This window comes from Pseudorca crassidens, chromosome 20 (genome assembly GCF_039906515.1).
Source record: "Pseudorca crassidens isolate mPseCra1 chromosome 20, mPseCra1.hap1, whole genome shotgun sequence".
NCBI classification, from domain to species: Eukaryota; Metazoa; Chordata; class Mammalia; order Artiodactyla; family Delphinidae; genus Pseudorca; species Pseudorca crassidens.
In genome coordinates, this window is record NC_090315.1 from 61,774,544 (window position 1) to 61,801,791 (window position 27,248).

Genomic DNA, 27,248 nt, shown 5'->3' on the forward strand with positions numbered 1-27,248 from the left:
AATTAACATTTTAGTGCCCACACCACGACCCGTGCTAGTGGACCAGGGCCCAAGAGGCCAGGCCTCTCCTGCTCGGCGTCTGCTCAGGCCCGTCTGTGGTTGGCCACCCCAACACGGCCACATTCACTGTCCCCTCGAAGAAGCCCCTTCTGGCCTCCAGGAAGTTTTTAGGATGATGCTCTCGGGACTCATGTTTCCTGGGCTGTGAACCCCAGGAGGGACCCCAGTGGGGAGTCCCCTGCTACCCCCACCCCAGGGCCCGGGCACCTTTTCCATCTCTCGGCTACACTTGATGATGAAGATGTTGGCATAGATGTCCTCCACGCACATCCAGTTGGACAGGGACAGCGTGGTGTCCGTCCATACCCAGTCCATCACAGCCCGCAGCTCCACCAGGAATGGTACCAGCCGGAACCTGCCGGACACCGGGGCACCGTCAGGAGGGCCGGTGGGGAGGGCAGCCCTGCCGCAGGTGCCCAGGCCGGCCACACTCACCCCTGGAAGAGGAAGAGGTTCAGGTGGTTGTACTTCTTGGTGAGGAAGTTGCCGAGGATGCGGGTGGGGTAGCCGCAGCGGATCTGGTAGGCGGACAGGGCGAAGTAGATGCACTTGACGAAGTACCACAGCTGGGCCACCGCGTTCTGGCTGAACATGCTGGATGGGACAGGAGCCGGGGCAGGTGCCTGTTGTGAGGCCGGAGCTCCACGGTCCCCGCCCCGGCACCTACCGCTCGGTGACAGCGGGGAGCCCCGGCACCTACCGCTCGGTGACGGCGGGCAGGATGAAGAACATCCACAGGTGCACGGCCAGCACCAGGACCACCTGGAAGGCCAGCTTGCCCAGCACGGTCTTGCGCAGGTAGAGGGCGCGGTCGACGACCATGGTGCCGAACTGGATCAGCAGCATGACCAAGAAGGCCTCCGGCACCTGGTCGTCTGACAGGGAGGACGTGATGGCTGTGGCCGCCGAGTGCTTCTGTGGCCAGGAGAGCAGAGGTCAGGGGCGTGGCCGCAGATGTGGGGCTATGCTCGTGGGGGCCCTGAGACCCAACTCACCCCAAAGGCCCAGAATCCGAACATGATGATGACGAAGTCGACGACGTCGGCCAGGAACATGAGAGCGTAGACGTCGGTGGCCGCGCGGTACTTAGTGTGCAGAATGTCGTGGAAGAAGCGCCTTACAGGCCAGTACACGCTCCGGGCCCTGCAGGCGAGTGGCCTGAGTCCAGGCCCCACTCCTCCCACCCACCCGGGCCTGGGCGCTCCGGGCCGGGTCACTCACAGGGACAGGCAGAAGCTCTGCAGCCGGAGCCCCAGGGCCCTCACTCTTGTGCAGTGGCGGCTCTGCCTCTCCTCGCTCTCTGCAGCCGCCGCCTCTGCTCCCACCTCCTTGTCGTCCTCGCTTGCTGGGGGGGGGGGGGGGGGGGAGCAGCCGCTGCTGACGGAGCCCATGGTACGGGCTGGGCCCGGCTCAGACCCCACAGGGGCTGCATTGCCCCCCCCCACAGACCGGACTGAGTGCAGGGACCCCCTCCCCCCACTGAGGGTCACCAGCAGTGGCCATCAGGGACGCTGCTGGGCAGTGGCTCCACCAGGTGGGCCGCGATGGCTGCACGTGGCCGGGCCCTCGTACCAGTGGCTTCCCGTCCTCTGGGTCCTGTGCTCTCCTTCCTTCTCTTCCTGAGACGCAGGCTGACGCGCCTCTCGTCACGGGGCTCTGGGGACCTGTCCTTTGCTTCCATTGGGATGTCGTCCTCAGTGGGGGCCCTGGCCACCCCTGGCTCCCCCTGGGGTCCCAGCAGGGCCGGCTCCTCCTCAGCCGCCTTGTCCTTCCCACCACCCCTGTCACGCTCCTTCGGGACAGGGTCCTCGTCGTGATCCCAGAGGCCATAGCACTGTGGAGGGATGTGCAGGGCTGGTGAGGAGGCCGGCGTGGCAGCACTGGGCAGCACATGGCGCGGGCGAGGTGGCCAGGCCCACACTGGGCCTCACGGCATCCGGCCTGCCTCGGAGCAAGGTGGCTGGGCGTGTGCCCGCACGTGTGTGTGCGCGAGAGGCGGCAGCCGTGTGTGCTGTGTGCCCGCATATGTGTGTGTGCGAGAGGCAGCGGCCCTGTGTGCTGTGTGCCCATGTGTGTGTGCACGGGAGGCAGCAGCCCTGCGCGGCGCGTGCGCTCACCAGCAGCTGGGCGCGGTGGAAGAAGAGCACCATGAGCTGCGGCAGGTCGTACTGGATGTAGCTGTCGCTCTTCTCCAGGCCCAGGATGCGTGGCGGGAAGTAGGGCTTGTTTTCATAGCGCCGCAGCACGGCGTAGCTGTTCCAGGGGAAGAAGCCGAACTGGAACAGGTACTTGGCGACCACCGTGACCTGCAGGCGAGAGGAGTCAGCGGGGCGCCAGCCCCCGACCCCACCCCCACTGCCAGCCGCGATGCCCACCTCGGTGAAGATGATGGCCGTCATCCAGAAGCGCTTGCTGGGCCGTGGGATGGACAGCATGGCCCACAGGAAGACCAGCACGGGCAGCATCAGGGAGGCGGCCGAGGCGGTGACCATGTGGTTGAGGATGATGACGAAGTAGCAGAGCAGCTCCGAATGGGCGGCCACACACTGGTACACGGCCTCCAGCAGCCGCAGCACGCGGCCCTGTCCCGCCGCGAATCGCTCGGCCTCCTCCAGCTCCGGGATGTGCAGGCACCTGCCGGGGGACCAGGCTCAGAGCCTCTGGGGCCACCAGGCGGGCCTGGGGCCACCAGTCCTCCCACCGTACACCCCTCCCCGCGCACCTGTCCAGGAGCAGCTCGCTGGCTGTGCGCATTCTGGCGCGGCCGCTGGTGGGAAGCTCCCGGGAGCCGTGCAGGGAAGCCCTGGGCTCGGTGACCATCTCCTCGCCGCTGCTCTGGGTGTTACAGCTGGTGCTCAGAGGGCTGCTGATGTCCTCGGTCATGCTGCTCTGTGGCTCCTCCGCCCCCAGCCCGCTGCAAGACGGGCGGGTCACAAGGGGGCCTGTGTGCCCCTCAGGCTCTGGGGCGGCCCTGGAGGGCTTCGGGGTCTTGGTGGATGAGGGCCCAGCCGGCTGCCTGGCCCTGTGCAGCAGCTCAGGTGCCGGGGCTGGACCTCACTCTGGGCCAAAGACAGGCCGGGCGGGGTGGGTCCCGCTCCTACCTGGACGGGGTGCTCAGTGCATCACGGATCATCTCAGCTTCGCTGGCATACAGCTGGTCCAGCACGTCCCGGCGCACCTCTCCGCCCTGCAGGGCAGCGAGGGGCTCAGGGCAGCCGCGGTGGGCGAGAAGGCGTGGGGGTGCCCGCAGTGGGCGTGGTGTGGAGTGCAGGGGGCGGGGTGGGGCGGCCCACTCACCCGGAGCAGCTCCTGCGTGAGCAGGTAGCGCTCAGCACGCAGCACGTCACTCATGGCGCGGTGGTGCCGCGTGAAGTCGTGCAGCCAGCGCGTCAGCTCGTCCACGAGCGCCTGGCCCAGCACCCACAGGAACTGCACGGTGCTCAGCACTCGCTGCATCACGTGGCTGCGGCCTGCGGCGAGGGCGAGGCATGCGGTGCTGGAGGGACGGCTAGTGGGAGCCCCGCAGCGCCCCAGCCCCTAGCCCTCGGGCCAACTCACCGGCTACCTCATCCTCCAAGCCCTCTGCCAGCTCTGCCTCCTGGCTGGGGTCACCGCCTGGGCACAGGGGTGCTGGTCAGCGCCTTGCAGCCCCACCTCCCTGCAACCCGCCAGCCGCTGGACTCACCCGTGGGCAGCGGCCCTGCCTGCTCCTGCCGCTGCTGGTGCAGCACCGTCTGGGCATTGGTCACCCACGCCTGGTACGCCATCTGCAGGCCAGGGCCCCGGGTTAGCACGTGGCCTCCCCTGACCTGATCCCGTTAGCCGAGGAGCCTGGGGCCAGGAGGCCCAGCTGGGGGCCGTCAGCTCCCTGCGCCTGGGCAGGAAACGGGCCACGGAGCTGTGGGGGGAGGACTGGGCGGTGCATGCCGCCCACCCAGCACGTCCTGCTTGTCAGCGCCAGGCCCCGTGCTGAGAGCCAAGGGCCCGAAGACGGACAGGAGAATGTGTGTCCAACATACGCTGAGCCCGTCTGCAGGCCACAGCGGCCCCGCCAGCCCGCATGCTCACCTGGAAGGCGCTCTGTGCTGACTGCTGGGCGTCCTCGGGCTGCACCTCCTCCTCCTCCTCGCTGTCCGACTCGAACAGGAAGTAGTCCCCGGAGTGGATGACTGCGGGCAGGGGTCACTGAGAGCCGGCCGCCCCCGTGGCTGGGCTCCGCACCTCCCTCCTCCTCCCCCGGACCCTCAGGTCTGTCTCCTCGGTTCGGGGTGGGTCTGGGAACAGCCTAGCCATGCTGGACTCCCTCAACAGCCTACGACCCTGGACTAAGGCCTGCATGCCACCCTCCCCCCAGCGATGGCCACGGGGGCAGGAGGCGGTGAGCGGCACGCCAGGGGACTGTGGCACGTGTACGGGGCACGGGCGGGAGCAGTGGCACGGGACCAGACTGGGCGAGAGAAACGCGTGAGGGCAGGGCGAGAAAAGCAGGGGCAGTGCCGACCGGCAGCGGGGATCCAGCCTTCCGAGCCCGCGTGTCAGGAAGGAGACAACAGAGCGTGTTGTCGGGGACGTGGCCCGACGACAGCAGGGCTCAGCAGGGAACCTGAGAGCCCACGCACGGGGCTCCTGGGGGTGCTGGCCAGGTCAGCGCAGGGCGCGCCCCCTCCGTCCCGGCGGAGACGGCGGCCAGGGTGTGGGAGGCCTGCCTGGCGCACAGCAGCTCTGAGAGGGCAGCCAGGGCAGGCCAGGTGGGGGCAGTACCTGTGGCGTGGTCCAGCCAGGATCGCCACCACTGTGGCCGTGGCAAGGAGCCCCTTGCACTGCCGGGCCCTGTGGAGGGGCGGGGCGAGCGTGAGTCAGCAGGGAGCCCCCAGGGCAGCGAAGGGGAAGGCCACGTGTGGTGCCGTGTGGGGCGCAGGACAGACCACAAGTGCGGACGGACAGTCACGGGCCGGCCACGTGGCCCGTGGGGACAGAGAGTGACCAAGCGGCACAGGGTGGTTGGGCTGGAAGCCCCGTGGGATGCCACACGGCACAGATGCAGGCAGGCTCCACCAGGCGTGGACACACTCACCTGACTCCTGGCTGGGGTCCAGGGAGCCCTGTGGGTGGCCGCGCCTGGCCCGGCTGTGCCTGTGCTTCTCCTGCTTGGCCTGGATGCGCTCCATCCTGCAGGGCGGGAGGTGGCTCAGCGCAGGGTGGGGCGGGGCCAGAGAGCCCGTGGCCCCACCCACACGGCACCTACTGTCTCTTCAGCTGGGCCAGCGACTTCTCCTCCGCCCTGCGGTGGAGCTCGATGGTCTTGAGGTTGGCAGCGTTGTAGAGGCCAAAGCCCCTGTGGGGCAGCAACGGGGGTGGGGCATTAGCTCCGGCTCAGCCTGGTGTCCCAGGCCCTGCCCACTCACAGCAGCAGGGGCCCAGCCCACAGAGCTCAACACCGCCTTGTTGCATGCTGCTTCTGTGAGAGAGACCCTCCCGCAGCCTCCAGGGGTAGAAGATGGGGGGGTGGGAGAGCCGCTGGCCCATCAGCCAAAGTGCAGGGATGCGCCCTCAGGCCAGCGCGGTGGCCACGACCGGCCCAAAGCGCCAGCTGGTGGCAGAGCCGGGGCCGAGGCCACACACCACCGGGGTACTGAGAAGGTCCTAGCGGGTCTGTCTCCTTGGTTCTCCCTCTAGGGGGCGGGTCACGTCATGGAGGGACGGCCCGGGGTGCGGCGGGGGGCCCACCTGGAGGCCTGCAGGGCAGTGGCGCGGAGCTCGGCCCGGACGTGCAGGAAGTAATAGCTGAGGAAGACGCGGCGCTGCAGCAGCAGGAATAGGAAGCAGACGCTGTCCCACAGGACGCCCGCCGCCTCCACAGGCAGCAGGCAGTCCTGGTCGCGGCCCAGCATCTCCTTAGCTGCGGATGGACGCCAACCAGGTCAGGGTCCTGGAAGCCGCGTACGTCCCCACGCGCCTTGGGGCCCCGGCCGCCTGCCTCGCCCACTCACGGTTGTAGTAGCCTTTGACCGTGCACACAAGGCTGAAGAGCTGGATGACCCAGCAGAAGCTGCTCTGCATCTGCTCCACGAAGACGCAGGACAGGAGCTGAAGGCGGGAGGAGGGTCAGCCTGGGCGCCCCTGGGCGGGGGCTGGGGGCTGGGGGCCGGGCTCACCGAGAGCATGTTCTTGGAGACGATGACGGTGACGTTGTAGAGAATGAGGCAGTCCCATAGCACGAGGCGGGTGCGCGTGTCCTTCTGCTGCAGGCTGGTGCCAAACAGCAGCAGGTAGAAGCAGGCCAGCAGGTAGCCCAGCCCGAAGATGCTGACGCGTGTGGCCCCCGTGACAAACACCACCACCAGCACCAGCCAGAAGAGGTAGCGGAAGACGGCCACCTTCAGCATGTCGAGGTAGGACCTGCCGGGAAAAGCGTCACTCTGGGCCCTGGTCACCGCCGCCTCTGCCGCAGCCCAGGACCAGGGGAACTCCCGGGCGGCCCCTCTGCTGCAGGGTCAGCATCCGCCACTCGTCCCGGCCGCAGAGACACCCCTGGCAGCGCGCGTCCTGGCTCGGTCCCGCTCGAGCCCAGGCACGTCTGTCGGCCCCGGGAGCCGTGCGGCCTCTGCGACGCCCACCTGCAGTGGATGAAGTTGGGCACGGGGTTGGGCTCCCCCTGCAGCGGCTCCAGGTCATCAGTGTTAATGCCTGCCACGTGCTGCCACTCCTCCGTGCGCTCGGCCAAGAACACCTGCCACTGCTGGGAGGCGCAGAGCAGCAGGAGGACGTCATCTGTGGGCACACAGGAGGCCACTGCCGCGCCGCGCTGCGCCGCGCCCCGGGGAGCGCTGGCTGCACAGAGGCCTGGCCCACGACGGGGTGCAGGGCACTTCCTGCCCGGCACTGCCCTCATCCCCCAGGCCCTGGGCGGAAGCATGCATGCGTGTTTACACCGGCATCTACACACAGCGTGGATGCGCACACGGATGTCGGGGAACACATTGCCTGTGTGCACGTTCTGCATATGTACACGTGGGGGTCTACATGCACCACACGACTGTCAGGAAGTGAGGCCAACTTGAGCCTGACTGCACACCACGTGGCATCAGTCTGCACACCCGTGTCCTCCCCCACATCCATACCTGTGTGCACACCTGCGCCCACACCGTGTGGCAGGAAGCGCACATGTGAGGTGGACCCGTGGGACCAGGCACATGGAACACGCCCCTGCGGGGAACTGTAGGACTGGACTGGCCACAAGGCCTGGACGGTTCAGCCCTCGCTGGCCGCACAGGAGGGTCAGCGCCTGCCTGCCCCCTATCCCGCGGGAACCCGCACAGCTTCCTGCATGGCCAGCAGTGCCGTGTGTGCACGAGGGGCCCCAGGGGACTCACTGATGAGGTTGGTGGCGTTGGGGGCACTGAAGAAGTCCGGCAGGTACAGCCACCTGATCAGGGCAGAGTTCATGGGGATAGCGCGGCTCCAGCGCCACGGGTAGTCTGTGGGAAGAGGGTGCACATCACCCACCACCCCAACCCGTCCCCAGCGTCCCCGGGAGTCGCTTGGACACCCACTCCCACCCGGAGCCTCCAGAGCACACAGGACCAGCGAGCCCAGTTCTCACGGACGTGGGCGCCAGTGGCTGGGGAGGGGTGCATGGGCAGGTGGGCGGGGCACGGCCTCACGTGGTGGGCGGGGCACAGCCTCACGTGTGGGCCACAGTCGGCGTGGACCCGAATGAGGCTTCATTGTGCACCTGTCAGAACGGCTAAAATAAAACCATGTGGATGCCAAGTGCTGGCGTGGAGGTGAAGGGGCGGGACCACCCTGGGTGGTCATCCCAGAGAACTGAAAACCACGGCCACACAAACACCTGTGCACCACCCAACGGACGAACGTCCGCAGGAGCTTATCCCCGACATCCCAGACCTGGAAACGGCCCAGTGCCATCCGAGGGGGGAAAGGTCAAGCCAGCTCTGGTGCACCCAACCCGTGGAAAACTGCCCAGCAAGGAACGTGAGTGAGCAAAGCGTCATCCAGGCCACAGCCCAATGCACCTTAACTACGTCTCATGAGATAAACCAGACTCCTAGGTTACACCATCCAAAGGCAAACCATAGGGATGGAGACCAGGGTGGGCGCTGGGGATGGGAGGGAGGCAGGGACCTGGGGACGGACACAGCTCTACGTGCTGGTCAGCACCACACAGTGAATTCTACTACGTGGTTGAGGGAGCCCAGGACGGAGCGCAGACTGACAGGTGATCTAATTGGACAGCGCGTGTATAACGCGCCTCCTGGGAGGGGCCAGGAAGAAAGGAGCTGCCCTAAGTAACTTTGCAAACGGCGTCTTGACAAAAGACAGACGCTGTCCACCAAGACGGAGGAGGAGCAGTGACACCGCATGGCAACACGCACGCCCGGGGCCCAGGTCTTGGTTTCTGAATTCCACCCTCCAGGGTAAGGAACCAGGCGCCAGGGCGGGGGGTGGGGGGCGACTTCCTGGGATGGGGGCAGGCAGGGGCGGCTCCTGAGGCAGCAGCACCCGGCGGACCCAAGACTGAGGACATATCCCAGGGCCAATGCGGGTACAGTGTGGACACAGCACCAGCGACAGGAGTGCAGCAGAAGCCTGGGGATACAGGCCCAGAGTCTCTCTCTACAGATAAAGTAAACAACCGGATAGATCAGTAGGGAGAAGGGACACAGCTCTTCTTTACAGATGATGCCAATCGATCACCACAGGAGACAGAAAATCACTGTGAGAAACCAAACAGCCCCTGCGGGCGGATCCACCGAGCGCGCTGAAACCAGCGGGCGAGAGTTTACAGGGAGACAAGACTCCTGCCGGGTCCTAAGCCTGCCCCGCAAGTGAACATGCGACAGCGACGAGCAGCGGCGAGACTGGCGAAAAGGGGGTGTCACCCGCGATGAGACACACCAGCCCCAGCGTGACGCACTGTGGTTTTCTTGCCAAAAGTGCTTAACCTGGTCTAAGGAAGAAACACCCATCGATGCTGGGGTGAGGGGTGTTCTACAAACGACCGCTTCCTGCTCCCCCCAGTCTCAAGGAGATGAAAGACAAAGGAGGCCAAGGAGCCGGCCGAGGACAGAGAGCGGTGGGGGCCCCTGGGGACAGTGGCTCCGGCCATGGTTGGTGGCCTGGCCCCCATTTTGGTTCTTAACTTTGGGTGCTGTGCTGGGTCGCTTCAGAGGCTGACGTTCACGTCGGGGAAACTGGGTGGAGAACGTTTAGGAACTCTGCTCTGCTTCTGCTACCCTTCAGCCAGAACTCAGAGACCGTAACCCAAAAGGGGCCTTTCCCAGGGCAGGGGCCTGACTTCCAAAAACACTGACGGGACGTCAAAGGGCCTGCCTGCAGGGCTCCACGGGCACCTCTGAGACGCTCTGAACGTGAACGGGAACACAGGATGGATTACAAAGCGTTCAGACAGAACCCTGCACCCGCTGACAAGACAACAGGAAACAGAGCAGGAAGGGAGAGAAATCAAAGCTCCTCGCAGAGAAGCCAAGTAACAAACGTACCAGGAATAACAGAAATCAAAAAGGTCCATTTTGTGAAGTCCTGCCAACGGGAGAGTCAGCAGACGTGGACGCGCGGGGCAGAGTGCTGGTCCCCTGACAGGGTGGGCTGGGGGCCCCCAACGCCCCGATGGCCACTTGACTCCCCGTCATGGACCGTTCCTGCCCAAGCATTCCCCGGTGTCTACGCTCTGGGGCACAACCCACAGAACCAAGTTTGGGGCTTTCTGTGAGGCCCCTGGCCTGACACTGGCAAGGTCACAAGAGACAGAGGCTGGGACAGTCTTGACCAAAGGCGATGGGAGAAGAGGACGGCCAAGCACTCCCGTCAGCTCCTGGTCGAAGCCAACAGCTACCAGGGACGTGGCCCTGAGGACGAGGCCGCTGAGTATGGATGGCGTATCAGACCGGGGGTGGATGGCCGTGCGTGGCCACCGTCCTGAACACAGAGGGTCCAGGGTGGCTGTACTGAGCGTGGAGCCCAGACTGACTCCCATTTGCCTGGGAAGAGCGTACAGCTGCTCCTTGGACTATTCTCCCAACCTCTCCGGTTGTTTGAAAGTTTTCAAAATAGAACGTTGGGCAAAAAGAAAGCAGAGGATGAGGAGAGACCAGCGAGGGAGCCAGCACGACTGCAGCCCACAGAGTCCATGCACGGGGAGGAGGGGGCTGAGGCCACTCCAGGGGCTGGGATGCCCAGGTTGGGTGCAGCCACGCACGCCCAACTCACCCCATGCCCACCCCAGCCCGCAGGCCACCCTGCTCACCAATGCACAGGGCAGGGGGGATGCCCAGGCACAGCAGGTACTGGTAGAGCAGGAAGAGTGCCAGGAAGAGGCAGTAGCTGGGCCAGAGGCGGGCGATGGCCTCACGGCGCCGGCGGGTGAGGACGGCCACCAGCCAGCAGCCATGCAGGATGACCATGAAGTTCATGCGCTGTCCGATCACGTTCACGGCCATCAGGAAGCAGATCTGGGGGTGGCACAGCGGGACAAGGTGACCAGGATGGGGACGCAGTGAGCCGGGGGAGGAGCCCTCCTGGCTCTGCCTCTGGGCAGCCTCGGGCGGTAGTGCTTGTGCCCAGGGTGGGGGGCAACGGCCCAGGCTCACGACGGCCCAGGCCACCCTCCTGGAGGGACGGAGAGGCTGGACACGTCTCGACGGTGGGGGGAACCAAGGTAGGGGCACCATGGCGGAGTCGAGACGGAGCCCCTCTCCAGCCGGGGCCCCAGCCCCCTGCCCTCACTCCGCAGGCCCCTCTCCAAGCAAGGCCAACTCAGCTGGAGGACCTGACACCCTCGGTGGTCCCCCCTCCCCCCGCGCTGGGCCTGCCCATTGCAGAAGACCCCACAGGGGGTGGCAACGACCCCCAGTGGCTCAGGCCTGCCCAGGGAGGGGGCGAGGGTCGACGCCCGCCTCACCTCCAGCCCGAACTTGTAGAAGAAGAAGTTGACGAAGTACTTGAGGCAGCTGGGCAGGTCGCGGTCCAGCTGCTGGCGGGTACCATCGGCGCAGACGGCCTGGGCCGGCAGCGGGGCCAGCTGGCACCGGCGGCGGTGGTAGTCCTGGCAGCGGTACACCACGGCCTCGAACACCAGCAGCAGCAGGATCTGCAGGTGGCTCTGGGGGGCGTGGCCAGTCAGGCCCCGCCCAGCCCCTGGCTCCACCACCCCACCTGGCCCACCTGCCCCGCACTCACTTGGATGTAGCCCAGGTTCGGGAAGCCCTTCCGCACCCCGAACCAGTTGGCGGGGTCGATGGGTCCGCGGTACAGCAAGGACTCGTGGATCTCCGTCTTCTGCAGGTTCGTGCTGTTGGGAAAGGGCTGGGGGAGGGGCGGCGTCAGCACCTGCTGCCCACCAGGAACCGGACGCTGACCCCAGGGACCGCCAGCCCCACGCGACACCCCCGCTGCAGCCACAGCTCCGATGGGTCTGCGCCGGAGCACAGCTGTCCCCAACCAGGGACATGGGGCACTGTCAGCCTCCAACCCACCTCAGTGGGGAAGGGAACATGGATGGTGTTTGGGGACAGGGAAGCCACCAGCAGGGGCTGGGAGAGTGAAGAGAAATCTGTGGGTGGGCTTCCCTGAGCAGCCCCGCACTTCTCTCCAGTGGACATCAGGCCTCTGTGCCCCTCACACCAGGACCTGCACTTCCGTCAGGAAGTCAGCCGGGTCGGGACACATCTCTGAACCCAGATGTCTCGACCTGGAGAGTGGGTCCTCCGCAGGAAGCCCAGGCCCCAGGGACAGGCCCTCGCATCCGTCCCTCCACCCGAGCTGGAGCAGCGGCCGTACCTCGGTGCAGTTGCTGGCGTACTCGTGGGGGCTGACGACCTTGAGCTGGTACAGCATCTTGCACACGATGATGATACAGGTCCACACGGTGGCCAGGCAGGAGGCCATGGGCCGGAAGCGGGGGTAGGGCAGGGCGAAGGCCCACAGCACGACCAGCAGGAAGTTCAGCACCGACACCTGTGGGCAGGCGGGCAGTGGCGGCGGAGCTGCGCCCTCCCCACGGGCCCACGATCCGCAGCCACGTGCCGGTACCGGCTCAGCGAGAGTGCCTGAGCGTGCCCACACTCACCTCATTCAGGGCCACCCACACGGTGTACAGGGCCACCATCTTGAAGACGTGCAGCTCCAGCAGACGCCGCGTGAGCAGTTGCGCGCGGGTGAGGACATCCGAGAAGCCGGCGGCCAGGTCCAGGAGCCGCTCAGCCACCAGGCCCCACTTGCTGGCTGGGGGGTTGGGGGGCCAGTGAGGAGCGGGGGACAGGGCCTCTGTGGCCTGGGCCGTCCCGTCCCATGTACTGACGGGGCTCCGGGCACCTTGAGCTTACCCTCCGGGACCTGTATGGCCTGGTGGGGGCCGGCCACGCCCAGCCCCTCGTCTCTGGGTACCGCCTCCTCTTCCTCTTGCTGCAGCAGGGGGGTCCCGCTCACCGTGTCCTGCCTGGGACAGGACCCTGAAGTGTCCTTCCCTCCCACATTCCTGGGGTGCTCTGCAGCCCCTCCCATTCCCGCCTCCCCAGGGACAAGAGAAGCCCCACCTGCCATCCCACCCCGGCGCTAGGACCCCTGTGCTGCAGCCACTAGGTGGGAGAGTGGGGCCCGGCTTGACGCCGTGATCCCCGCGGGTTGGAGAAAACATCCAGTACCTGAGGCCCCGGCATCTACAGGCAGCGACCGAGGGCTCAACCCTGTTCCGGGTCTCCCGCCCTAACCATACAGACTCCATTCCTGCCCGAGACCGGCCTTCCCCTGTGCGGGCTCAGGGGACACTCTGCAGACCCCCAGGCCCCAGGAGGGAGGACGGGCGCACCTGTGAGCCCAGCGCAGGGTGCGGGCGCTGGGCGGGGGGCGGTGCTCGGGGTCGGTGAGCTGCATAAAGGGCCTGTGGAAGTAGTGCAGCTGCAGGATACAGGCGAGCAGGAAGAAGCCCGGGACCAGGATGCTAGAGAAGAGCTCGGACACGCTGAACTGCTCCAGGCCCAGGTCCCCCAGCCTGCGCGGGAGGAGCTGTCAGTGCCACCAGCGCGGCAGCCGGCCCCCCCCCCCCCGCGCCCAACACTCACTGCTCATCCGTGAGGCCGGTCAGGTTGCGCCAGTAGGCGGGGAAGTCCTGGAACTGGAAGGTGTAGACGGCCACCAGCACCAGCATGGTGTAGGCCACCACCAGCCACCAGAACGCCTTGAGCAGCTTCCGCCACAGGCTGTAGTAGACCTGCCGGCGGCCAGGCGCGGTGAGGTCAGCCCGCGCGGCCCTGCACGCCCGCGCCCCGCCCATGCCCCGCCCCCATGTCACGCCCGCGCCCCGTCCCCACTCCGCCCATGCCCCGCCCCCACTCCGCCCCTGCACACCCGCACCCCGCCCATGCCCCGCCCCCCCACTCCGCCCCTGCATGCCCGCGCCCCGCCCCCGGTACCTGGAAGAGGGTGAGGCAGAGCAGGAAGAGCAGCATATAGACGATCTTGTACACGACAAGGCGGCCGGCGAAGCTGACCACGATGAACATGCCACCGCACACGTAGACCCAGTACTTGGCGTACACGCCCCTGACCAGCTCCCCCAGGCTCCGCAGCAGCGTCTGCGTCTGGGTGGGCTCTGCGGGCCAGGCGGAGGGGGGGGCGAGCGGGGTGCAGCTTTAGGACCGGGCGGGTGGCGGAGGGGCCGCGCCCCCCTTCCCCCCTCCCCCCACTGCCCGGCCCGCTCACCTGCGGCGGCCACAGTGACCTCCATCAGCGCCACGGGGTCCCGCGCCCTCTTCAGCAGCTTCTCCTTCACAAACTGGCGCAGCAGAAGCCAGAAGGTGAGGGTGCACAGCAGCTGGGGGGCAGGGGCGGCGGCACTGAGTGGGGCCCGGCCGGTGGAGCCGGGGTGAGACCGCAGCAGGAAGGTGGCCTGCCCGGCCCCCGCGCGCCAGCCTCCCTGCAGGCAGAAGCTCAGCCTCTCGTACCCGCGCACAAGTTCACGCACAGATGCACACGCTCCCACACAGCAGCCCCTGCACTCACACGCCACCTCGTCTGCACACAGACCCGCAAGTGAACGCGGGGTCACAGGTGTTTGCACACTTGCAGGCTCCTGGGCTTGCACAGTGAGATATAACTAACTCACGGGCCCCCAACACGTGACCGGCAGCAGCACGGCCGTCCAGGTGCAATGGCCTGTCCCAGAAGGGGGCATGGCAAAGACACAGACGCCCGCTGAGACCCAGGGGCTGCGTGCGACGCTCACAGAGCCCATGTCAGGCAGATGGGGTGGCACCCCCAGGAACACGAGATCATCACTCATTCACTCAACAAACGCTCTTCAAGCAACTACTCCGGGCCGGCTGGGTGACCCCGGTGACCACCAGACATGGACTCCGGCCTCCAGAGCGCCCACGGCACTAGAAGCTGAACAGGCAGCATGGCGTCATCACAGGCACGCAGAGGGCGGGAAGAGGCTCACCATGGCGCCCAGGTCCAGGCAGGGGTAGCGGGTGTGCTCCAGTCCCAGCTGGCGCAGGCTGACGGGGCCCAGGGCAGTGGGCAGCTCGGGCCGCAGGTCCATGGCCCACACGTAGCGCAGGCTGCAGAGCGCCAGCCCGTAGAGCAATATGAAAGGCGAGCAGAGCATGGCCATCTGGTGGCGGCTACGCACGGTCCAGATGAGACAGGCCCAGAGCAGCAGCACGAAGGTCAGCCAGCTGTGGTAGGTGATGCTCCACACCTGGACGGCCAGGGTGTGGGTGGGGCTGCGCAGGACACCCGCCCGGCACCCACACCCCATTCCCCCAGGCTGATGAGGTGGTGGACCCCCGGGGCCGGGGGTGTGTGTGCTCCGACAGGAAGGCCAACCTGCCCCGCTGGCCCGGAGAGCTGCCCAGGCACACCCACACCCCCACCGCACGTATGCGCACACTCACACACGCGGCTGGGGGCTGGCCGGGGCTGCTCCTGACCTAGCAGGTCACAGTCCCAACCGCTTCTGGTGACAAGGCACCAGGACACCATCTGTGGCGAGGGGGCCCGCGGGAAGCCCCAGCCCGAGGGGTGGCCCAGGCCAGCGCCCTTACCATCATGGCGATGAGGGCACATACGTAGCTCTGGTCCATGATGAGGTGGCCCAGGCCGTGCAACGGAGACGTCTCCTTAGGCCCAGTCAGCCTGGGGCGCGCTAAGGGGTGAGGGCAGGGGTCACCAGGGAGGCGAGACCCCTGCTGGGGAAACTCCAACGTCAATAGGCCCGAGCCCCTTGCCTACACCCGAGTGGCCCGAAAATGCAGACAGCACGCTGGAGCCACAGCCCAGGTGGAGGGGGGCCACACCTGGCACAGGCTCACGGGGCATTGGGGGAGGAACACACGGGCAAAGGGCCCGGGCTCCCGTCCGACCCTGTTCCCGATGTGCTGTGGGACCCTGGCCAGTCCTCGCCCCTCTCCAGGCCTTGGCTTCCGAGACTCTGAAGGGATGGGGTGGAGGAGATTGCCCTGATTCCCTTCCAGCTCCGTGAGCACCCACGTCCCCAGATGCCAGCCCCCGAGGCCAGCGGCTTGAGCCTCTGCTTTGTAAAATGGAAATTGAAGCTTAGCACAAAAACAAAAAGGAAAAGGAAAGAGCACCCCAGAGCCCTGCCCTGGGGACACTGTCTTCACAGCTCCCAGGGCCGCAGAGGCAGCCCAAGGCAGAGCAGTCAAGGTCTCGGGGGACTGGGAGGCAGGTGGGGAGCGGGTGGGAGCCTGGAGACCCCCGCAGGGTCTCGGGTTCCATGAGCATCACAGATACGGCGCCCACCCTGGGCGGCCGCTGGACAGGCTGACCGGGCGAGGCCACCAGGGGGCAGCACCCGTGTGGCCGCATCATACTCACGGGGCCGCTGCTGGACAGGGCTGTGGCCCGTGAGGTCGTGCACGATGCAGTTGTCCTCAGGGTCCGGCGGCACAGGCATCGTGTGCTGCAGACAAGCCAGGGCCCGTGAGCCGAGCCTGGAGGCGTGGGGGCGCCAGCCCCGCCGCTCGGTCCGGACCCCTCACCTGCGTGGCCTCCTCCTCCCTGGTGGCTGGAGCCCCGGCCTGGCCCTGGGGCCGCTGCTCCACCTCGGTCAGCTCCACCTCCAGCTCCATGTCGCCCCCGGCCGCCTCCTTCCCCTGTGGAGGCCGGAGGGGAGAGCTCAGCCCCCCGCCCCGGCCTGAGGGGTGCGGGGACGCGGGGCGCTGGCCTGGGCACTGACCCGGTCCGCGGGCCGGCGCGCTTGCAGCTTCAGGAGCGAGGTCACGGTGTAGCAGAGCAGCAGCAGGATGCCGGGGCTCACGTACACGGGCCAGTCATGGCTGGTGTTGAGGACCAGCGCGTTGGGGCTGGAGCAGTTGGGGGGGGGCACGAAGTCCTTGAGCCCAAACACCCTGCCCACAGAAGGTGCGTTACTGACCGCGGCGAGGAAGTTCACGGGTGCGAGGCGGGCAGGGCCGGGGCCCCGTGGGCGAGCCCTCACCTGGCCCAGATGCTGGCAGGCGGGAGCATGGACTGGGCGAGGGGCGTCTGGTAGCAGTAGAGGCAGAGGAGATGGCCGGCGCCAAAGCAGCCCACCGTGACGCAGAGTGCGCTGAAGCCCAGGGGGCTGATGGGAAAGTGGCAGGCCCACCAGGTGCAGACGGTCAGGAACAGCAGGAAGTAGACGCTGGAGAAGGCTGACGGGTGGGCGATGCCTGCAGGCCAGGCAGAGGCGCACAGGGTCACGCCCGGCCTGGGCAGCCTGACCGCCGTCTCGCTGCTCAGTGGGGAGCTTGGCTGCCGAGACCCCTGCCGGTGTGACCGCCAGCGGTGGGGTCCCAGCTCCCTGCCCAGTGGGTACCTGCCAGCGCGAGGAGCACTACGGCCAGAGTCCGCCCAGCGGCCACCAGCAGCCAGTGCGCTGTGATCCGGAACCGGGCGGCCAGCCAAGATCTCCGCTTGTGGGTCAGTGCAGGGGCTTCCTGCAGCCCCACCAGGGAGCCGGTGTCCACGCCCCCATCATCATGGTCCTGCCGAGGTCACAGGGCGGGCGCAAGTCAGGTGCGTGGGGAGGAGCCACCCCTCCTCACGGATGTGAGGCCTCGGAGGGCCCACACCCGCCGCGGGCCCTCCGAGGACACGGGGCCGCCAGCCTGAGCATGGCCGCGTGCTGCCCTCCAGGCCCAACTCCGCCCACCGTCTTCCCACCGCGTCACTCGGGTTCACAGCCCTGGAGGGCGCCCACTGCGGCAGCAAGACACGCTCCTGCCAAGGCTTGGCGCTCAGATGACCGACCCGCGCAGGCTGACCTCACGGTGCTCTGAAGCCCCTCAAGGGCCTCTTCACTCCCCACCCCCACCAGGGGACCCCGAGGACAGGGCAGGCCCACAGGCTCCTGCATCTGTCCCCGGTGCCCTTGGCCTGAGAGGGCCCGCGTGGGGATCTTTAGGGAAAAGGAAAGCAGGGCACAGCACAGCCACGTGTGCAGCTCACTCCACAGTCACAGGGCGCCTCTACACCCTAGCCTCGGCCCCACGGCACCTTCCTCGTCAGCACAGCGACGGAGGCTCGGAGCGGACCCCAAATCACACGGCCAGGGAGGACAGCGCCCAGGGTGCCGCCGCCTCCTGCTCTGCTGCCCAGTGGGGCTTCTGGGGAGTGAGACGCACACCTGGGCGGCCCTTCCCGGCCTCAACGGCCTGCGGGGCGCAGAGACCCACCAGGGCCTGCTGCCCTGGTCCCACCTCACGGTTTCCCAGAACAGAGCAGCTTCCTGGAACCAGGGAGGCCAGGGGGAGGCAGAAAGAACACAGACTCTTTGTCAGACGCCAGCTGTACCATGGGCGCCGTGCCTATGCCCTGCCCCGGGGCGGAGGCGGCCCTTGGTGTCCAGGCTGACAGCACGGGCTCAGGGGCCCGGCGCCCCGGTCACTCACACACCGGCTTTGAGTCGGGGGTTAGGGGTCTTGCCTGTGCAGCCTTGGTGAGCCCCCTAACCGCTCTCAGTCTGTTTCCTGCCTGTCAAATGAGGGTGGGGCACGGGGCAGGCCCCAGCCCTGGGGTCAGAGCAGTACCCAGGGTCCCCCCATCATGCACCAGGACGGGGGGATAGGGGGACAGCTGCTGGAAGGCACTACAGCCAGGCCCGAGCTCAACCCTGCCCACAGCCTGGCCCCGGCCCTGGGAAAGCTGCCGTGGAAAATGAGCGTTTCTAGGAGTGGGAAGAACAGAGGCAGCTGCTGGGCAGAAGGACAGCTGCTGGGGGCCGCCCGCATGGTCCAGCCCACCCAGGCCCGGCTCCAGCCCCGCCTCGGCCGGCCCCCCGGGACGCACCTCCCACCGCAGCCCCAATGACCCCCTCAGGGCAGGCACAGACCCACGTGTGCCAAGTCAGGACGGGCGCGTGTGCACAGATCGTGTGCAGCCGCGTGTGCCGCGGCCCTGCCGGTGGCAGCATCCACACGGGCGCTGGGGCTGCTTCTGGCCTTGAACGCCGGGCGCCTGTGATGGGCCCCCGTGGCCTTGCTCTGACGTCTGTCTACACCAGCCGCCCCGGGGCCGGAGGTCAGCCCCCAGGGGCTGCCAGGACAGCCCTGTGCTCCGAGGGGTGATGGGCAGCGTGGGCTGGGGAGCTGGCCCCTCCCGCCCGCCCCAGGCGTGGGAAACAAGTGAAGCTGTTCTGGGAAGCCCCGGCTCTGCTAACGAGGAAACCAGAGGCCTCCCTGGCCCCTGCGCCCACCGGTGCGCCCATGCACCGGGGAGATGGAGGGGGATGGCCAAGTCAGGGAGCCACCCCGAGGGCAGGCAGCAGGGCGGTCCCAGCCCCACTTGACCCCCACAAGTGCCTGGAAAAGCCACTCCACCTCCAGGCCCCCGTCTCCCCCTCTGAAATGCGGGTGCCAGCCTTGTCCTGCAGGACTCGGGGGACAGGCAGGTCAGCTGTAGGCTGAGCCCCGTCTCAACCTGCGGTAGGAAGTCCCCTTCTCCCTGGGGACTGAGGCCCTCGTTTCCGCAAGCATCAGCTGCTGGGCCAGCGGACACTGGGGCTGAAGGCGTGAGCCTGGGGCCCCCCAGGGCCTCCCAGGCAGGGACCCTGGATGGCCACAGACCCGGCCCAGCCCTGGAGACCAGGTCCTACTCGACAGAGGCTGAGGCCGAGTGTGAGGGGCCCAGACTGGGCTCGAGACCACAGCCCTCGTGCAGGGACAGGAGAGGACACGGAGGGTAGAGCCCACGGGGACCCCGAGGACTCTGGCGGAGGGCCCTGCTTCAGGTCTCTGAGCCGACACAGCCCCTGCCTTGACACACACGGCCCACCGATGGCCCCACTGTGGGCACGGCTGCTCAAACATCGTCTGTCCCTCTGTCGGTCCATCCTTTCACCCATCGGCCCCTAAGTGCTCCCTGACGGCTGGCGCAGGTCATCCTCCAAGAGCGCTGACTCCCTACTGCCCTGCGGCCCCGAAGACCCTCTTCCAGGGGCAGCTCGAAAGGCGCAGGCGCTGCCTGGGGTCCCTGCACGCGCTAGGACCACGCGCTGCAGTGCTAGCAACCCCCCACAGGGACGTGCACTGGACCTCCTCCATGGCCATGTCTCTCCATGATGGGCACATACGGACTTTTACAACTAAACCGTCCACGTTTGTAGAAAGAAAGAGATAGAGAGAGAGGAACAAAGAGAAGTACAATAGTCCTCAGGTGGCTGGGACACAGGCGCACCCCCATCCCTCACCGGCTCCTGGGCGCGCTGGCTCCGCCGGGCCGTCCGCGTACGGCGCCCACAGACGCCAAGGCACAGGGAGGAGGCCGCCAGGACACCCAGGTCGGGGGCCACCAGGCGGATGGCGTTCGGCACGTCCTTCAGGTCCAGCCTGTGGAGGGTAGGGAAAGCGGGTGGTCGGCTCAGGGGGGCAGGTGCCAGCAGGGGGCGCCCCGGGAGCTGGAGGCCCAGGAAATCCCCGAGGGAGGCTGGGGGACTCACCTGGTGACCCCAATGTGTCGGGAGACGGTGTCCCAGGTGCTGCCTGCAGAGAGAGGCACGGGGGAACCGGGTCAGGCGGGCGGGTGCTGAGAAACCCCTTCTGTGTTGCCAGGAGGGCCACGGAACCCCTGGTGTCTGGGGGTGCTTGAGAACGCTGCCTCCGCCGGTAGGGTACTTCCGCCTGGCAGAATGGGTTTCATGGCCCAGCCGGGCGCTGTGTGGCCCGGGAGGCTGGGCCGGGCTCTCAGACCCATCGGCCGAGGCCGGCCGCTCCTTGGGGGCCCGAGGGGGGAGGGCTGGTCTAAGAGCCGCCAGGACCAGAGGGCGCTCGAGGCACCTGACTTCTCTCCAGTTTCTAAACTGCAGGAGAGGCACGATCTTCACGGAATGAAAATGGGAAGCGGGGTGGGACACCCTGCCCGCCACGAGCCGCTAGGACGTGGAGGTGGGAGACCCCACCGGGCAGTGGGGATGGGAGCCCAGGGTTCCGGCGTCTGAACACTGGGGCGCTAGTGTCAGTGGAGGTGGGAGGGCTGGGTGCCGGCTGGGGATTCCATCCTCGGGGTGAAAGCACGCAGGACAGTGGGCGGGCGGCACACCAGGGCCCGCCCCCTCGGCCAAGGGCTCAGGAGGAAGATGCGAGACGGAGGGGCCTGCGAAGACCGGGGCTGCCCGGACACAGTGCTCTGGGACCAGCACGGGGCCGGGGCTCAGCCCAGCCTCACGGCCACCTATTACCGGGGCACTTAGAGCTGGGCCATTTGGGCCGGATGTGAATCGTGGCTGGGCTCAGAGGCGGCCCACATTAGGCAGGGCCTGGGTGAGGCAGGGCGGCCCCTGAGGCTGAGCTGACCTTTCCGAGGAGGCTGAGGCTCCCCCACCCTCCCCAGGCTCCCCCCCGGGCCTGCTGCCCCCAGGCACCCCCTTCCCAGCCCTTCGTGACTCACAGCTCGGCCCCAGAAGCTGGTCCAGGTGGGGCACGGTGTGCAGGCATATCTGGAAGGTGAGGTGGGCTGCCAGGAAGAGGAGGCTGAAACCCAGCAGGGCTCGCAGGAGGCGGCCGGTGTGACCTGGAGGCAGAGACGGGAGCGGTGGGGCCGGCATGCAGCCAGGCCTGGAGCGGGGGGATGCGGAGGGAGCAGACCGCTCAAGGCCACTCAGCCCTGGCTACCGGCCGAGCCAGGCTGTGCGCACCAGCCCGAGACACGCACCCAGCACGGACCCAGGGTCTTAAGGGGCCGTGAGAAGTGAGCTCATGCAGCACCCCCCTCCTACACCAGCCCACTGACAGCTCACCCAGCCCCGTGGTCCAGCACTATCACGACCCCGATTTACAGACGGGAATGGACACAGAGAGGTGAAGTGACTTGCCCACAGTCGCACAGCAAAGAATCAGCAGAGTACACAGTACACCCATCCTGCCTGCGCTTGGTCTTGTCCCCGTCCTGGGGCGTGGAGCAGTGGGGGCAGAGCCAGTGCAGGAAGGAAAAGCTCCCTCCAGCTTTGCTCATGTATCCCGGAAACATCTGTGTTGCTGCCTGGCCCTGGCAGTGGGGTGCTGCCTCATGCCCAGTGCGGGCTGAGAGCGTGCACCGTCCAGGGAAGGCCCCACCCAGCACTCAGCCACACCGCCTGTCGAACCTGGGATGCTCTCCTGCCCACGCAAAGCCTCGGGCTCCGAGAGGCGGCTGTACCCCGGGATTTCACACGATGAGTTAATGTATGGGAGGAGGAACGAATGGATGGATGGACGAAGGGATGAGGGGACGGATGGGGAACAAATGGATGGGAGGATAAATGGGTGGATGGGAGGATGAAGGGTGGATGGATAGATGGGAGAAAGGATGGATAAATGGTGGATGAGAGGATGTATGACGCGGGATAGATGGGGGAATGGATGGGAGATAGATGGGTGGGAGGAGAGATGGATGGATGGGGGATGATGGGATGGGGGATGGATGGAAGAATGGATGGAAGGAAGGAGGGATGGATGAATGGATGGATTGGAGGACAGATAAGTCGAACAGATGGATGGGAGGATGGATGGGAGGAGAGGATGGATGGACTGGAGGACAGACACATGAATGCATGGGTGGATGGGAGGACGGGAGGATGTATGGATTATAAGATGGGCTGGATGGAGAATGAGAGGATAGAGGGATGGCTGACAGCAGTGTTGGGTGAGGCCAAAGGGCAGCTCTGATTTCAGAAGGGGAGGGGGGTCAAGCCAGTGTGGGGCTCCTGAATCGCCCAGGAGGGATAAACCGTGTGGCAGGTGACCACTAGAGTCTACCAGTGGACTCCGAGGTTCGGCCCTGAGTGCCAGAAAGAGCGAGTATTGTTGGCGGGCGCGCACGCGTGTGCGTATGTGTGCGTGTGTGTCAAGGGTGCGTAGGGTGCCAGACCACACACTGCACTCGCTGGAAGTGCCGCCTGCCTCTCCTTGACCTGGGGTCACCCGTTCGGCCACGTGAGGCCTGCACAGCACAGGAGCGCCGCGGATGGACGGGGCCTGCCTTCGTGGGCAGGCAACCCCACCTCTGCCGTGCACCGTGCAGGGCAGGGGTCACACAGGAGTCTCTCCTCCCGAAGGAGCCGGGGCTCCGCTCAGGGACTTTAGGCTCAGGCAGGAATCTGGAGAAGCAGGAAGTGGGGCCGGGAGGCTGCGGCTCCAGGAGCAGAAGACAGGGAGGCTCGTGGCAGGTACAAGGGCATCTGTCTGCCCAGAGCGGGCACCGGGGTCGAGCCCCAAACCTCCCTGACGCGGCTGCTCAGTCTGCAAACGCTCCAGGGCATCTCCGCCCTCGGCACTACCTGCCGCCACGAAGGCCCCGCTCCCACGACCCTGTTCTGGGGCAGCCCCAGCCCCCGCGGGTGCAGCGCCCACCCTGGGCCCGGCTCTGGTGCTACGGAGAGCGGCTTGCAGACCTCGCCCTCCTGACGAGATACGCGTAAGCGGAGCTGAGGGAAGGGGCGTCCTCCGGTCGTCCGAGGCTCTGTCACACCGAGGACGGTGCAGAGGTGGGGCAGGGAGAGACAGGGTTCCCACGGGGGGGGGACCAGAGTTGGAGCACGAGGCCCTGGGCGGGGGCAGCGGGAGGCCCACCTGCTCTGCCGACCCCGGGGCGCCGTCTGCTCACAGGCAGGAGGGTGCAGGTCTGGGGAGGATGGCGGAGCCTCTCATCCCCTCATTCGGCAAAGACAGGGAGCCTCCCGGTGCACTGACTGCTCTGCGAGGTGAACCGGGCCCGCCCACGCGGCCCACCACGTCCCAACAGCACCTGAGCTCAAGCAGAGCCGAGGGGCTCCGGGGCAGGCGCCCCCTCTCCTGCGAGCCGCCGCGGGGCTGGGTTTGTTCTAAGGCAGGGGCAGGGCCTCCCTGAGTCCCTAAACATAATCAGGTCGCCAGGAGCTGACCCCCTCGGGTCCACCTGCAGCTCTGCGGCACCTCTGCCCTGCCCTGCGCGGGGCACGTGGCCCACGGCCGCCGCCCCAGTGCCCGGCAAAGTGATGGCCCTGACCCCTCTCCGCCCTGCACAGGGAGCCGGGGTCAGGCTGACGCCCCCACGGGGATGGGGCCAGGAATCAGTCGGCGCCCACGGGCACCCTGCACAGCCTCAGACCTTCCACCCGCTGCCGGCGCTGAGGCCCAGCTGCGGCACAGGCACGGGCAGGCCTCACGCTTTCCTCTCTTCTGCCCGGAAAAACCCGGCACCCTCCCTGTCCCCGAAGGGCCTCTGGGGCTGGAGAGATGGACGGATGGAGGTCAGGCGGATGGAGGTCAGGCGGGCAAGTCTTCCCAGCGCCTCTCCCTCTGCTCCCTGACCCCTCCCCACTCTGGACTCCTGCCCTGGCCGGGAGCCTGTGCTTCCACCACTGCCAATTAGAGGAAAGTGTTCCCAGTTGCTAGTGGGCAGGAAATATTGACGGAACAAGCAGCTCTGAACCGAAAGCCCGGGAACGGGGTCCACGGAGAGGAGAGGAAGGCCCGGATGCCAGACTCTGCCCAGCAGCCCTCCCCAGGGAGCTGCGAGTTGGGGGGCAGCTGGGCCAGATGGCTGGGGAGGGGTCTGGCCTGGGGTCCCCCGTGGCTCCCTGCTCTGCACCCGTGCTGGGGCCCCTCCCCTGAATTCTACCCACACTGCAAGATCAGGGCTCCGTACGAGTGCCCCAAGTGGGGAGAGAGGCTGAGGAGGGCGTTACTGCCAGATGCCACAGGCCGGGGAGGGGTGACCTGCCACCCTGTAGAAGGCAGAATGACACTCCTTCGGGGAAATCCATGCCCAATCCGGGGGCCCTGGGAGTGCTTCCTGACACAGCAGAGGGGAACCAACGGTGCCAATCAGCTGGACTTCCAGCAGGGAGCTGCCCCTGGCTCCCCTGGAAGGGGAGGTCCTAACTGTGGAAAGGGGGCAGGAGGGCAGAGTCAGAGTGACAGGGCGGGACTGTCACTGACAGGCCATCGCCAGCCTGGGCGATGGAGGGAGGGGCCCCGAGCCAAGAAGCTGGGAAGCAGGTGCTCCCAGAGCCTCCAGGAGGGACCAGCCCTGCAACACCTGGGCTTCCGCCTCATGAGGTCCGGGCCAGACTCCGACCTCTGGACTGTGGGTGGGGACGTGCTGTGTGGCCGCTCAGTATGGGGTGGTCTCGGCAGCCACAGGCCACGCCCGAGGCCCCAGAGTGGCCAGCACCCCCCGGGGGCAGTGCGTGGGCACGCCTCCCTCCAGGGTCTCGGCCAAACCCTCGGCCCGCCGGGCACGGGGGGTCACACCCTGGCTGTGTGACCCAACTTGCTCCCTGGGTGCCTCTCTTCACCCTCCAAAACCTAACGGCCTCCCTACCCACGGGGCACAGAGCAGTCCCCAGGCACCTGTCCTCACCGAGAAGCCGGGACGACGGCAAGTCCAGAAGCACCCAGAGAGCACATGGTGGGAGCCCCAGCGCGAAGGGACCCCTTAGCCGTGCCCCCTTCCCGTGCCACCTGCCTGCAGGCCTGCACCTCCCTTCACAGGGGCCCGTGCTCTGCTGCGCAGGGGGCAGGGAACCTCCTACGCAGGGATCCTCTCCGCTCCAGCTCCTCTCAGACGAGCCCGTGCCGTGGGCACCACCGTCCACACCGTCCTGGGGGCCCAGGCGCCCTGATGGGCCTTCCCACCCGCAGCAAGCCGAGTGCACGTGGATGGAGCCTGAGTCCACGACGGGGCTGGGGAGCCGGCGTGGCAGCTGGACCTAAGGTTGGCCGCAGCCGCTCAGGGCAGAGGGGCCGCAAGGACGGCGCTGGGACAGGGTGGGGATTGGGGGAGGGACCCGGTGGGAAGGCGGCCCAGCCCACAGCCAGGAGACGCCCCAGGGGCATCCTGCATCATGGCCCCTGTGGCATGAGGTCAGAAAAGAGATTCTGAAACCAGCCAAGGGTCCTCCATGAAAAATGAGACTCAGGACCACCCATCCTTCCCTGGAGGCTCCTCAACCGCAGAGAAAGTCCATCCCTGCCCGGTGCTGCCGGGGCCCCAACGCTCCCCCAACCCCAGGCCCCTGAACAAAGAGCTCCGAGAACCCGAGTCACCGCCCACCCCCCCAGCAGAGCCCCGCCCGCCCTTACCTGGGATGCTGTGCCCGGAGGGGCCCGGGAACCAGGGCAGCAGGAGCAGAAACAGCAGGTAGACCAGCGAGAGCGCGTTGATGCGGAAGAGGCAGGCTGCGGAGCAAACAGGACGCGGTCAGCCCGGCTGCTGGGGGGCGGGGGCAACCAGCCCCGTGCCCCTCGACCATCGCCCCCCGAGCCTCTCTGCCGTGGGTGCTGTGCGTGTCACCCCTGCGAGGCTGCCACCTCCCTGCGTGGGCGAGCGACCTCGCTCAACGCGTGACATGTCACTGTTACCGGGAGCACCACGCCTGACTTAACGACGGTTCTGCTGTCTGTTGACAAGCGTGGCCGTCATGTCTGCATGTGTCGCAGGCACCCGCCCCGCGGAGCCCCCCGTCACGGGGCCAACCCTGAGGTCACAACATTCTCCCGACTTGCTTTCTCTCCTTTGTAAGATGTTTTTTCAGTCAACCAACAGCACAGCTGATTTTGGGGTCCAGCTCTCTTAGCCTCCTCCCCCCACCTCTGCCTCCCAGACAGCTGGGTACACCCACTCGGGCCACGGCGGAGCCCCCCAGCACGTCGTCCGGGGCACGAGTCACGCACGTGTCTGCAGCCTCTCCCCTCACTGACTCCAGGGCGCCCCCTGCGTCTCCCGCTGCTGACCCCATCCTGATGAAGTGCAGTGGGTGCCGGGACCTCACCCGCTCCCAGGAAGTGAGGGGGTCTGGGGATGCCAGGGAGGTGCCATGTGTCCCAACTCGGGTCTCGTCACTGAGCAAGTGGGCCACTCAGCCCTTCCCGGGGACCCGAGAGGGGGCTGGGCCAGGAAAGCCCCGCTCGCTGCCCAGAGGGGACCAGCATCGCGTGCACGGCCCTGACGAGGTCCCCAGGCTAAAGCCACCTCTGGCCACCCTGCTCCTCAATCACCACGGCCAGCAAGCGGGCCGGGGGACCCAGCCCTGCCCACCCAGGCCAGGACAGAGCAGTCGGCTGTGGGCGCCAGTGTCCACCACGGATCCGACCCCCGGCCCCCGCGGACAGCCCAGCCTCAGGGCCCAGTCATCGTGATGGAGCAGAGCTGCACGGGGTAGAAGCCCACCCCGATCAGGTCTCCAAGAGGGGGTCGATATCCCACCTCCGCGCTCCACCCCTCAGACCCCCAGGTGTGGACCGTGAGGCCAGCAATGGCTCGACCGCCACTTCGCAGCCGTCTGGACAGCCTGGGCCAGAACAAGCCGACCTGAACCCGGCCACGGACTCAGCTATGCAGACAATCTCCCCGGAGCAGGTGGCAGGGCCAGGTGGGGTGTTCAGCCCCTTCCCACCGTCTCCTCAAGCCCCCCATCACCCCAGCAATAAGGAAGCCCAGAGCGCCACACGGCCAGCGCCGCGGTCCCGAGCTCTGGTCAGGCCGCCTTCCTTTCTGGCTGCTGCCGCGCCCCCCCCACTGCCCGGAGCACCCCTAGAGCTAAGCCGCCCCCCTCCACATGTACACCTGCCACAGCCAACAGCTCAACTCGAAACCTAAAGCTTTTCCACAAATACACGTTTTCGTAAAAACAAACAAACAAATCGACCTGATCTGGGCCAAGAGGCCGGAGGGAACTGCGACTACGG

General features: G+C 67.0%; 1 protein-coding gene across 4 annotated transcripts in view; it reads right to left on the reverse strand.

The window, feature by feature from the left end:
* The window catches only part of PIEZO1 (piezo type mechanosensitive ion channel component 1 (Er blood group)), a 54,231-nt gene that overhangs the window by 2,714 nt on the left and 24,269 nt on the right, over positions 1 to 27,248 (reverse strand). For 3 of the 4 annotated variants that reach the window (XM_067718643.1, XM_067718646.1, XM_067718647.1), the window contains exons 2-44: positions 25,644 to 25,739; positions 20,989 to 21,111; positions 20,042 to 20,084; positions 19,793 to 19,931; positions 16,922 to 17,090; positions 16,562 to 16,775; positions 16,301 to 16,472; positions 16,104 to 16,217; positions 15,940 to 16,024; positions 15,147 to 15,247; positions 14,540 to 14,800; positions 13,801 to 13,912; positions 13,512 to 13,690; positions 13,161 to 13,309; positions 12,908 to 13,090; positions 12,426 to 12,538; positions 12,170 to 12,324; positions 11,881 to 12,057; positions 11,281 to 11,406; positions 11,003 to 11,203; positions 10,349 to 10,553; positions 7,434 to 7,538; positions 6,678 to 6,831; positions 6,216 to 6,459; positions 6,051 to 6,147; positions 5,788 to 5,959; positions 5,306 to 5,395; positions 5,135 to 5,229; positions 4,822 to 4,890; positions 4,129 to 4,229; positions 3,746 to 3,827; positions 3,619 to 3,675; positions 3,358 to 3,530; positions 3,162 to 3,247; positions 2,783 to 2,974; positions 2,436 to 2,694; positions 2,178 to 2,366; positions 1,633 to 1,894; positions 1,282 to 1,405; positions 1,056 to 1,203; positions 761 to 975; positions 496 to 654; positions 268 to 415 (exon numbers count right to left, since the gene is read on the reverse strand). In XM_067718643.1, the coding sequence (XP_067574744.1) occupies positions 268 to 415; positions 496 to 654; positions 761 to 975; positions 1,056 to 1,203; positions 1,282 to 1,405; positions 1,633 to 1,894; positions 2,178 to 2,366; positions 2,436 to 2,694; positions 2,783 to 2,974; positions 3,162 to 3,247; positions 3,358 to 3,530; positions 3,619 to 3,675; positions 3,746 to 3,827; positions 4,129 to 4,229; positions 4,822 to 4,890; positions 5,135 to 5,229; positions 5,306 to 5,395; positions 5,788 to 5,959; positions 6,051 to 6,147; positions 6,216 to 6,459; positions 6,678 to 6,831; positions 7,434 to 7,538; positions 10,349 to 10,553; positions 11,003 to 11,203; positions 11,281 to 11,406; positions 11,881 to 12,057; positions 12,170 to 12,324; positions 12,426 to 12,538; positions 12,908 to 13,090; positions 13,161 to 13,309; positions 13,512 to 13,690; positions 13,801 to 13,912; positions 14,540 to 14,800; positions 15,147 to 15,247; positions 15,940 to 16,024; positions 16,104 to 16,217; positions 16,301 to 16,472; positions 16,562 to 16,775; positions 16,922 to 17,090; positions 19,793 to 19,931; positions 20,042 to 20,084; positions 20,989 to 21,111; positions 25,644 to 25,739 (6,338 nt within the window). The remainder of the gene's footprint in view (positions 1 to 267; positions 416 to 495; positions 655 to 760; positions 976 to 1,055; positions 1,204 to 1,281; positions 1,406 to 1,632; positions 1,895 to 2,177; positions 2,367 to 2,435; positions 2,695 to 2,782; positions 2,975 to 3,161; positions 3,248 to 3,357; positions 3,531 to 3,618; positions 3,676 to 3,745; positions 3,828 to 4,128; positions 4,230 to 4,821; positions 4,891 to 5,134; positions 5,230 to 5,305; positions 5,396 to 5,787; positions 5,960 to 6,050; positions 6,148 to 6,215; positions 6,460 to 6,677; positions 6,832 to 7,433; positions 7,539 to 10,348; positions 10,554 to 11,002; positions 11,204 to 11,280; positions 11,407 to 11,880; positions 12,058 to 12,169; positions 12,325 to 12,425; positions 12,539 to 12,907; positions 13,091 to 13,160; positions 13,310 to 13,511; positions 13,691 to 13,800; positions 13,913 to 14,539; positions 14,801 to 15,146; positions 15,248 to 15,939; positions 16,025 to 16,103; positions 16,218 to 16,300; positions 16,473 to 16,561; positions 16,776 to 16,921; positions 17,091 to 19,792; positions 19,932 to 20,041; positions 20,085 to 20,988; positions 21,112 to 25,643; positions 25,740 to 27,248) is intronic. The other variant, XM_067718645.1, reaches the window with a different exon arrangement.